This window comes from Hippichthys cyanospilos, chromosome 16 (assembly GCF_059441005.1).
Source record: "Hippichthys cyanospilos isolate Australia breed blue-spotted pipefish chromosome 16, RoL_Hcya_1.0, whole genome shotgun sequence".
Taxonomy (NCBI): domain Eukaryota; kingdom Metazoa; phylum Chordata; class Actinopteri; order Syngnathiformes; family Syngnathidae; genus Hippichthys; species Hippichthys cyanospilos.
Genome location: NC_142384.1, coordinates 16,814,166 through 16,825,888, shown reverse-complemented (window position 1 = coordinate 16,825,888; position 11,723 = coordinate 16,814,166). Strand labels below are relative to the sequence as shown.

Below are 11,723 nucleotides of genomic sequence, written 5' to 3'. Positions count from 1 at the left end.
TTTCTATTATATACATTTAATTACATAACAATATAGGTGCCTAGATACATGTGCAGGCAAACTGTTCAACGTTAAATGAACTTGTCCTTGGTAATTCAATTACATGAAAATAATAAAAATGGACCAAAACTTTAGAACAAAAAGTCATACTCTAAACAGTAAATTTAGAAACAAGCTATATGCGGGAAACTTTTTTTTTTTTTTTAATGCACACAAGACAGCGATGACACTCTTTGGCATCAACATTTCCCAGCATGCCGCTCTGCTGGCTCAGAACATCATCTAAGTCAAACAACAAACACCTTAAATCAAATGTTTGCGATGCAAGACGTCAAAAAAAAAATTCTGTTTAGAATACTTATTAAAACATAACACTAATAACAGAGATTCATTTAAAAAAGTGTCAAAACGAACACAGAATTAATAAATACTCTATGCACTGAATCCAGAATTTACTAAGTAGTTATTCTTAGGTCATGACTGAAGTGTAAATTATTGTGGCAATAAAAAAACATTTGGGTGAGAATTGTGCGTTCATAAGCACAAACCCCTCGAAAAGTATACAAGATGACAGGTAAAGGGGGAGTAATGACAGCAACATAGGTCAGCTGTATGGCTTGTTAATGCAACTTGCTTCATATGATCAACATGAATTTTGTTTCAAAGAAAAGGCACGAGTCAAATACATAACAAATATCCATCAATAGATCTGATGTTTGGACAGACAGCAAAATGAAAGGCACAAGATATCCAAAACATTACAAAAATATGTACATCACAGAGGGTCTTGTCACATAATACTTGGTCAAAAAAGTTAATTTTTTTGGTTAGTACTTCTTACTTATTTTAGGACAAGTCTGACTTGCACTTAGCAATTCTTTTGCCCCTGAGCACACAATCCAGTTTCATTTTCACAACTTTGTATAACACAGTGGAATCTTTTTAGGCCGAGATTCAAACCCAAAACTTCAGAACTGAGGCAGACGTGCGAACCAATAACCAACTATAACCATACTTCATTGTAAATATCATAAAAAAGTCAAGTGGATTTTTTTGTGAAAAAATAATGATGGATGATAGGAAAGTTAAAAAAAAAGGAGGGGGGGGGCGCAATTATTATTCCTAAAACTCTGTTGACATCCAAAGTTTTTGAGTGACCATTGACGCATGTTTTTCAAGGAAAGTTTCACATACTTTTGAGGCTGTATTGTTATGACGACAGTAATTCTGTAATACAATGAAGACAACTAAGCAAATCAATCCATTAACAACCAGTGACGGCTCGAGACGTCACAGATCTATTTCTACAGGGTTGTCAATAAGTTATTAAATTCACTGCCACTGATAGCTATATCCTTCTTGAAATCCAGCCTTTTCATTTGTGTCCACTGTAATGGACATTTGTTTTTGGTTTTTATCTTTTGACTCATTGCAACAACCTTGCTAAGTCCTAGTGTCCTCACTTGAGGATATCCAGGCCATTCCAGTAATGTCTCATGTGTTTTTTTCACTTTGCTGTATTGCTGAGACAAAATAGACACAACAGTGGACACAAGTTAAGTGAAAAGTCCATTTTAACTGGGCTGGGAGTGGATTAGTTAAAAAAAACAAACAAAAAAAAACAATCAGCATCTATGATTTCAATAAAAGAACAACAACAATGTCATTACCTTTTCAAGTGTCAGGGCAATAATAACGATATTGAGACAGTTGAGCGTTACTGCCCTTCAAAGATCAATTCCACACTCTAAAAGTTGTTGCTGAGACATGAAAGTCCAGATGATCACATCAAGCGTGCTTATTAGCTGAGAGACTGCCATGTTATTTAAAATAAACATAAGACGCCAAAAAAGAAGGCTCTTAGTCATCCCATAGCGTTACGGCTGATCTTGTAACAACGGACATAAAAACCCACACGCCTCGTACACTGTACATGCAGCTACACACGCTCAACATGCACTTCGGTCTCTGGGAGTCTTTTCAACAGCTTTGGGGTTTTCACGTGGAACAAAGAAAGCATTTAACTATTGGAAATTATTCAGCACTTAGGTCGCATGTGAGGTCAGCAAGCTGAGTCCGAGTCCCAAAGTTTTGAGTCCAAGTCGAGTCAGTGGCAAAGGTTGGTGTCCAAGCTGAGTCTCATTCGCAAAGATTTGAGTCCAAGTTGAGTTTGACTCACAAAGATTTGAGTCTAAGTTGAGTCTGAGTCACAAAGGTTTGAGTCCAAGTAGTCAGAGTTGCGTGAGTGAGTTCAAGTTGGAGTCCATAAGGTCAAGAGTAAACCTTTAAATCAGTAAATATTGTTTCAAGAGGACAAAATTAGAGAAGTATGGGGCTTACTCCTTAATCCCCGGGGGAAATTTTGACCCATCTTGGACTTTTTTTAAGCGTGAAATCAAAGTAAAAGTATACAAAAAAAAAAAAAAAAACACTAGGAGGCTAAAATATTGCAGAGATGGTCAAAACATGACTTTCAATATGCCACGTTGCCGTCCTTTCTAAATGCTTGCAAGTGGGAGGTTGAGAGATACACCCTGTAGGTGTCAAATTTAGCCCATGTCGGGCTTATTTACTGCCATTCAAAATTGGAAATGGTACATTTTGGACATATTGAAAACTCGGTTTTATCATGCGTTTCCCCCGATTTCTGCTTGAATCCTTTCAACGGGGCGCAATAGAAATTTTGGTGTTGACACCCCAAAACCACCAGGTGGCACTAGCGGCCAATTTATGACATTTGCAAGCCTTTCAATGACTTTAATGATTGGCTTAAACTGGACTCCCATAAGGCGAGTTTTTTTTAGTCATGATACTCTAATTATGACAATGATTTCAATTCCAAAAATCTATAAGTATATGGTGGTTACCTTTGCTATTGCCTCTTTACAATTTTCTACATAAAGGGGGCGTAGGTCCCTGCTCAAATAATTTTTATATATGTATGGATTGGAGCCCCGCTGTTATCAGACGATACGGACAAAAGATAATCAGAAAACCGTAGTCACCAAAGGACCTCCGTTTTTAGGAATAAAAACATTGGACTCGTGGAGTTGATAAAAGTATGAGGCGATTCCAATGGACGAGTCCTAGGACGCGTCTGGACTCAAGTATTGTTTGATAAGCAAAGGCAAACGGTAGGAAAAAAAAAGGATAATCATGGCTTTGAAAGCAAAGCAAGCAAGCATTTTTTGTTCCCATTTACGTCTTTTCAGAAAAGACTGGAGTCTCGAAGTGATTCTATTCTAAAGGCACTTAAAAGCAGGCAGATTAAAGGTAGAGATCATCAAGTACGCGGTCCGTCATGTCCTTGTCTTCCTTCGACCAGAGAGCAAAGAGTTCATACTTTTCCAGATTGTTGCTTGTAATAGCGACTTTCAGGCGGAAGGGCCAAACCCAACCGCAATTTTCAAAACAAATCAGAAGGCAAGCGTTCTGATATGGAACATAGCGTATTTTTCATCACTGCGATCCTTGGGGGACTTTGTAAACAAAACAAAAAACAGGAAAAAGGTTCCCCAGTCATGGCTGCCAGTCTCCAAAGCGTTTAGCGTCTGTTGGAATCTTTGTCCTTCTGGGACGCGGAGGCGGCATCCTGGGTTGACTTTCCCGCCACCGAGACCACCAGCCGGTTCCTATTGGCCGCCGTCGGCGGCCCGTCCGTGTTGTTGACGTGCATGGACGTCAGGCCGCTGTGCGACACGGAGCGCCTGGCGTGGCAGGACTGCGCCGCCGGACGCCACGGGAGCCCGTCGCTCCTCTCGTGGCAAAGGCCCGTTTTGGCGGAGGATCCGGCGCTAGCGCTGGGCACCATGCCGGCGCCGGGCGGCGGGCCGGGCACCATGCTGGCGATCTCGTCGGTGGGCGAGCGCCCGATGCTGCCGTCCACCTGCGCTCGGATCTCCGGGGACACGGACAGCTGGTACTGGGGCACGGGGCCGCTGTCGCCGCACTTGGGGTACAGGAAGGTCTTCATCTGCCCTTTGCCCTTGACGTTGACGGTTCCGCGGTAATCAAAGTCGTAGTCCATACCGCTGAGCACGCAGTAGCTCTCCTCGCTGACCTGGACGCGGCACTCCACGCCGGTGGTGTCCATGCGGGACGCGATGTTGACCGTGTCCCCCCAGATGTCGTAGAGGAGCTTGGTGGTGCCGATGACGCCGGCGGTGAGCGGCCCGTGGTTGAAGCCGATGCGGAGCTTGAAGCCGAAGCCCAGCATGTTCTTGTTGAAGTCGTCCACCACGCGCATCATTTCCAGGGCGAACTCGAAGAGGGCGCGCAGGTGAGCGTGGGGGTGGGCGGCGTCGGCGCACTGCTGAGCGTTGAGGCCGGCCGCCGCCATGTAGGTGGCGCCGATGGTCTTGATCTTCTCGATGTTGGCGAAGGCGGGCATCCGGAGCAGCTCGTCGAAGTCGCCGATCAGCTCGTTGAGGACCCGGTAGCACTCCTTCCCGCCCTCGTAGCTCTCCTCGTAGAACTCGCTGAAGTTGACGATGCTGGCGAAGATGACGCCCACGTTGTCGTGGTTCTTGGAGTAGCTCTGCGTCACCTTCAGTTGCTCCGCCACGTGGATGGGAATGATGTTGCGCAGAAGCCAGTCCGCCTGGTCCCTCATGTTCTGGATCTTGATGCGGTGCTGGTCGGCCTCCACGTTGCCGTGGTAGTGGAGGCGGTAACTCACCTCGAATTCGCGATTGAGGAACCAGACCAGGAGGAGGAGCAGGAAGAAGGCCACGCAGGCCTCTGGGCCCAACAGGTCCTTGGGGTGGGCTTCGGCGGCCCCGTCATCCGCCGTCTCGTATCTTAGGGCGGAGCCGTTGCTGCTGCTGCTGCTCTGGTTGGCCGACCTGCGCCGGAAGCAATGTGCAAAGTCTCTTCGATTGAAAATGTCTTCCATTCATTTGTGCCAATTTACTCCTACAAGTCTCCTGTACTTGCCGGCTTCCAGTGCATGTCTTGTCATGCCAAGGCAGTGCTTCTCAATTATATTTTGCCCCCCCCCCTCCGTATATGAATCAACTTTCAACAAATGTCAACTACTTCTCTACAGCATTTATGCAGGTTACATGTTCATCTAAAACTGAAAAAAGGGCATCAAAATGCCTGAATTTAATCAAAAAAGGATGCAAACCTTTATTTTATCGCAATTACACTTCACATGGCAAAAAATAGACTTTTCCCTGGGTCATCCAGCTCGCCCCACTATTTGTGCCGGGGATGCTTTTCTTTTATCTTCCAATCAAATTTCAGGATTGCAATCACATAAACAATTTAGCCTGCAAACGTGCAGTTGATAATGTGGGCGGAGGCTAAGTGCCCAGAGAAACAGAAAAACAAGCATACCCCATACAGGAGGACCTGAGCCCAGATTTGAAGTCAAAAGAGGCAGACATGCATCCTAAAATATGTTCATTTGTGGAATAAATATAAACAAAACTTACCAGAAAACAAAATTTGCGGCAACTCTAGAAGAAATAAAACATATACCCAAATCATATATAATGTTATTTTTCATTAAGCCTAGTTTTGAGAAAAACACATTTCAAGTTTTGTCACATTCCTCTTTCAAACTAATGCCTTCGAAAAAGAGCTTTTATCCTACCAAAAAAGGGAATCACCTTGAAAAAAAGTCTGCGGAAAGCTCACTTTGAAATTTCACCACACTTTTTCTTACCTGCAGGGCGACGTGAATAGCAGCGAAAGAAGCGCCAGCCCGACTAAAGTTGCTAAGCTCGAGCGCATCCAGTAGCTGAGCTGGCAAGAGTTACAGAACTGAATGATAGCAATGATGACAGCGCAGCAGACGAACATGGTGAACTGGTAGGAAAAAGAAAAAGAAAACAAAAAAAATGATGATTTTCATTTGCCAGAACACTTGCGACGACAGTGCACCTGCCCGGCGGAGAAAATAAGAGCGTTCTGCTCCACCTGGATGGAGTGATGCATATTACAAGTGACGTGGGAGAAGACAACCAGCGCGGGCAGGGACACGGTTACGGCGCCGATGAGGTGACGCGGCATCCAACCCGACACGGCTTTCATCAGCGTCCGCGTGCACTTCAGGGCGCCGTCCAGGTAGAAGGCCACACTGCCAAGGTCCATAACAGGAATTTCACATCTCTTGTGTTGTTGTTGGGTTTTTTTATGTTCCGACTTTTGGTTCAATTCTATGAAAGTGTAAGGTTTTGTAAAAAAAAAAAGTATGTTCTATTGGCTTGTAAGTAAACACAAAAGGGAAAAAATACCTCATTAGCGGGTTTCGCATATTGTGAATATTTTTGCGGAGCATAACACCAGCGATAAAAGAGGGAACGCTGCATTATGTACTTAGGAAATTCACGTGAACGCGGAAAATCTTTTTGTGCATGTATTCCACCCACATAATTTGAAGTCACCCCTTCGCTCTCGTGTCTACTGTGCGTTCTCACCGTATGGTAAACAAGAGCGCCAGGGCCTCCAGTAAGGCAGCCGCGGCGGTCACGACCAGAGCCGGCGTCGGCAGACTCTGCTGGAACACGACGGGGCGAAGGAAACAGGCCAGCGACAAAGCCACGAAGACCAAAGAGCATAGCAGCATATCCAGGAAAGAACTGAATGTCGGGCTGGCGAAAGTCTGCACCGATGCTTGGGCCTCCACCTGCACGATGAGAGACACATTCAAAACAACTCTGCGCTCATTCGTTTCAGCACATTCGCCCATTGAGTATTTGCAGTCAAAGTGCATTTCTGATGTGCACCAGCAGAGAGCGCTGCGGCCTCGCGGTAAAATTGCTTCGCTTCCTACATCCTGCGGGATATTTCTCTGCCGCAGTCTTGAGCGGTAAAGGACACAAAGCCATTCGCAAACACGATCAGCAAGAATTTCTCACACAAACGGCGGTTACAATATCGCAATAAGACGCCGGGTGCCTTTGACAGCCTGTTAGCTTGATCAACCCGAAGACAGACAAGTAAAACACGGTACACGATAAACAAAGGAGTGTGCATGCGTGAAGTACGAAGCCATACTCACACAGGTTTACAAGTGTGTGTGAACGCCCCGTTCAAATCAATTATCTATACCAGTGGTTCTCAAATAGCGGTACTCGTACCCTTGTGATGGCACTTCAGGCAGTATGTGGGATTTAAACAAGGTTTCATTAGAGAGGAGCAAGTCTAGATGAATGCTTTCAAAAGCCATTACAGGAACAGCTCGATTTTCAAATTGAGAGCAAATTAGTTGGAACACGGAGGAATTAATAGCTCACGGCTAAATTTATAGTGACTCCTTTGCATTGTCATTTGTGCTGCCATTTTCTCATACAAGAGCCAGAAATAAAAGAATGTAACGTAATACAAACAACAATAAAAAAAGATGCCTCGAGCAAAGTCTGATAAATCCAACACAGATGAAACAGCCCTCTGTGACAATTTTTGTTGAAATGCTTCATGTAGACGAAAGATTGTAGTAGGATTTGTTGAAAATTGTTCACGTTATTTTTACATTATTCTGGATTCTCATAAATATTTAAGCAGCGGCGGTCGAATATGGGTGGCACTAGGGGTACATAAAGACAACTTTTTTTTCTTCAGGTATGAGCAAATCTAATTTAATGTTTTGACAGCAACAGTACATTTCTTTTCAAATTAACAGCAAATCAAGAGGAACATGAAGAAACCCGGTGCTAAATTGTATTGCGGTGATTCGTTTGCAAAACGTTTTTTGCATTTTAATGCTATGACAGGAACAGTATGTTTTTTTTTTTCATTGGAACATGAATCAAATGATTGCTAAATTGTGTTATCGTTGCTCCCCCGCAAAATGTTTTATGTCTTTGCCTAATGTTTTATACTGATGTGCAATGTCATTAGTGATGCAATTTTCTTTGAACTCCTTCAATGCCGAGACATATTTTTATGTTTTTTTTTTATTTGATTTCAGGTATTTAAACATATTTTTCTCAAGTCTTTGGCGAAGTACTTAGTACTTCATTAGCCACTAAAGTACCCAAAGTAAGTGATTACTTAAATGTATGTGGTAATTGATTACTTTAATACTTGATTTAGTGTCAGTCATTTGTACGCATTCCTTTAGCCGAAAATTTGAAAAAAAAAATGGAAAAAATGATAAACAAGTACCTGGGTTTGAATGTCTGTATGCTTAAAAAACGCAAAAATTTGTCTTTGGGATCGAACGAGTTCATAACGGGCGTGGTTCCTATGACGCACCTCCTCTTGGTAGCTTATCTGGTAGGCAGACTCCAGGCTTTTGTCCAGGAAAGTGAGGCACAGCTTGTTAATGGGCGGTCTGTAGAAATAGTCCTTCATCAGGCTGTCAAAGAAGGACAAATCAGTGCAAATGATCTCCACTGTGCCCTCTGCAGAGAGCAAAGTGACTGTAATAATATGCACTCCTTTAACAGCCTCGCAGGACTTTTTGGCTGTCCTCACCTGTCCCCTTTAATGACGTCCACAAAGTGAGCGTCGCTCCTCTCCCGGAAATTCTTGGAGCGCAGCGGGATGAGCGCCGAGTGGTCCATGCCCAGAGCCCCTCCGGCCCACGTCTTCTTCTCCTTCTCTTGCAGCATCTCGCACAGCGACGTTTGGCTGTTGTTCAGAGGTTCCAACCGGGGACTCAGGAGACCGTTGAGAGCCTTGGGGCCGCAGCCCGCAGACACCCCCGAGGAGGCCTTCAAACCCAAAATGTCCTGAGGAGAGACATTAAGACATTTTGGGTTCTCGTCACCCCGTTAAACTCAACTTTATTTTACTGATAGGCAACCACCAGTAGAAAAAAAGGGGCCCTGAAATGGAACCCTGTGGAACACCATACAACAGTTTTTAACCATTAATCTAACCTTGCCATTACTGTTCTTGTGGTCTTCATGGCAGCCATGATTGACGTCACTTTCCTCCAGCACTTTCTCATCACCTGGCATGAGGACGTTACTGCAGGACTGACATGGAGGCTGCAGGGACATAGAAGAGGAAATGAAAGGACACTCTTATTTGTGTTTCTGGGAATGCCCACATCATGAGGCATGCACTTACATATGGCAAAAAAAATCTGAATTCATTTACTGCTAATGTTTCCTTTTTGCATATTTACAAAAGCCCTCTAAAAATATGCAACGCATGTATTGGCAAATTCCATTTTGAGTATGTACCATGAACAGCTAAAAGATGGCCGACGGGCCATAGTTTGCATTACCCTGCTGTAAGAAGCCTTTTTCGGACACATAGGACACCACAAAACTTTTGTGGTTGGGACAATAGTATTTTTTCTCCTAAGGTTTATTCTTGATCTCATCAGACCCTGTGGACTCTGACTGGGACCTTTGTGACTCGAATTTGACTTGGACTCAGTAAAAGTGGACCTGACTACAACAACCTAGCCTGTACACACATATCATTTCGTTTACAGCCCTTGAAGTAGGGAAAAAGTATACTTGAGGCTGGGGTCTTGTGGGTTGCAGATCCAGGGACAAATTAAACACAGCCTTTATTACTGTTGGGGAAAATATTGGGAGAATCAAGGACAGTATTGATTGACATACTGTATTTAATAAACAATAGCAGAGAAACATGGATATCGAACGTATAGAAATGTCAGCATCCACCACTTGAGAGTGTTAAAGCCATATGAGCGCTTTTATGCAGATGTTGGTACTTGAGATGAGCCCCTAAAGAGGATCTCGCCATAAAGGGAGAGAGGCCATCAAAGCTTGAGAAGGACTTCCCTTCTCCCAGCATGTGGCGACTCATTAAAGTCACTAAGGGGCCCCCTACTGACTCCACACTACCGCCGTCCTCCGTCCTGCTCTGAACTTTTTTTTTTCTTTCTACTCAGCGACGCATACCGCCGAACGCCGGAATGTCAAAAAGTTGAAACGAGGCACCGCGGGAGTGCGCGCAAGCACGGGGTTGAACATTAAGAGCAAGCGTTCCGAGATCCCTTGAGATGATTTGCGCGCTCTCGGGGTGCAAATGAGGAAGCGGAGATGAGGAGGATGAGCGGGGACGTGCTCGGGGTCATTATCGCGTCGATGGCTAGCAGAAGTCCTTTTTCAGGCGGCTAGCCCCTCAGCTGATTCTTCTCGATGCAAGAAACATTTGCGATTGGTCATTTATATAACAGAAAATAGTTCCCTGAAAGTTAAAAGTTTCAAATGGATTTATTAACGGCCGTCAAGACTTTCATCAAAATGCCAAATAATCAGCACAAAGAATAAATAGTCTATCCCTAGAAATCAAATGTCTTGGACGGCCATTTTTGTCTTCAAATACAGTATGATACATTGTCAGAGTTTCTTTTGTTTCATGTATCAGGCGAGGTAACAAGTGAAAATAAATGCCGGTGTAACCGTAAAGCCCGAAACAACTGCGATGGATTTTGAGTAATGTCCATTGCCCAAACTCCTGCCAATCTTTGCACTGAGTGGACACCGTCATCTGCAATGGCGTTTCCAATTTTTCACGATTTAGTCATTCTCGGCCCCTAATGAAGACCGCCGCCGAGATAATGGTGGTAAATTGCTCTCGGCTCCCGGGGTAACAAATCATTTGCTTGCGCAAAACGAACAGGGTGATGGAAATGGCAAAAGGCTATCCAAGCGCTTTTCCACTCCCCTTAAGGCAATTGTGTATGCAAACACACGATTCAAGCCTCTGCGACACCCACATAAACGGGAGCAAATAATAGATGGCTATCGAAGAAATACGTGCAGCTTTCTTATTGTATCTCTGGTAAACTACAAAAAAAGAAAAAAAAATCAATTCCTACACGACGGATGTTTCCCAACACCATCTCCCCGACTCACCAGAGGAAGGCTGGGGGCTGACGGGGCTCCGTCAGGGGGGTGCGCTCCCTCCGACAAGGCCGACTGGGAGCAGCTGCACGGAGGGGGCTTCTCCAGTTTCCTTCCAGAAATGAGGTAGGTCTTCAGGCCTGGAATATTTCAGATGAAGGAAAGGATTCGTTAAGAGTTCCTGGAAATATTTGCCTTCGTATACCATCGCAATACCGTAGACCGATGCGGCTGTTGGCTCAGCGCCATTTAGCATGTAGCAAAGTCTATAAAATAGTACATAAAGACTACATACAGATTGACTACAACTGTAAGCCCGGCCACCATCAGTTTATCACCCTTCGTGGGATTCATACCGGTGTTTCCGAGAGAAACCGGGCCAAATATTTTGAACGCCTATGTTGCCCTCGTCTATCGGCACACTATAATTTCTGCCACTACTATGAGGCATGTCCATATGCACTTCTGTCAAAAGACTCAGCTTTAAACGTTCCACTAAAACAGCCCAGCTTCAGCAACCAGCTGCCAACTTGATGGGAATGTCATTTTCTATGGAGGACCAAAACTTTCTCGAATGGACTTTTCACTTTGCATTCAATTCCACATTGCGATCCTGTGTGCACATATACAGTATATTCACGTACTGACCATAAATGCTGCAAAAAAACGACAATTAATCCTCAAAATGCTACAATGTCTGGGTTCATAACAAATGGCATCTATGTCCAGATCTGTGTCACAATTCTCATATCAATATATCAAAGTTCTGCATTCATTCTCAAGGTTCCGGCCACGTAAAAACCAACCTGACACAAAGCCAAACTTCCTCCCCTCCATATAAAACCAGAGGAAACACAAAGTGGCGATCTTACAAAGTCACGCCTACATATGCATCCACACACAACTACTCCGATGAGAAAAGAGGCAAGAGGACGATAC

At 44.3% G+C, this 11,723-nt stretch overlaps 1 protein-coding gene across 2 annotated transcripts in view; it reads right to left on the bottom strand.

Annotated features, from left to right (window-relative positions):
- Positions 1-180: 180 nt before the first annotated feature.
- Positions 181-11,723, bottom strand: part of adcy9b (adenylate cyclase 9b) — a 29,798-nt gene continuing 18,255 nt past the window's right edge. For both annotated transcript variants that reach the window (XM_088436781.1, XM_088436782.1), the window contains exons 3-11: positions 10,797-10,924; positions 8,835-8,945; positions 8,428-8,684; positions 8,206-8,308; positions 6,426-6,634; positions 5,926-6,085; positions 5,672-5,814; positions 5,439-5,462; positions 181-4,844 (exon numbers count right to left, since the gene is read on the bottom strand). In XM_088436781.1, coding sequence (XP_088292907.1) covers positions 3,545-4,844; positions 5,439-5,462; positions 5,672-5,814; positions 5,926-6,085; positions 6,426-6,634; positions 8,206-8,308; positions 8,428-8,684; positions 8,835-8,945; positions 10,797-10,924 — 2,435 coding nt within the window. In that variant the 3' untranslated portion in view covers positions 181-3,544. The remainder of the gene's footprint in view (positions 4,845-5,438; positions 5,463-5,671; positions 5,815-5,925; positions 6,086-6,425; positions 6,635-8,205; positions 8,309-8,427; positions 8,685-8,834; positions 8,946-10,796; positions 10,925-11,723) is intronic.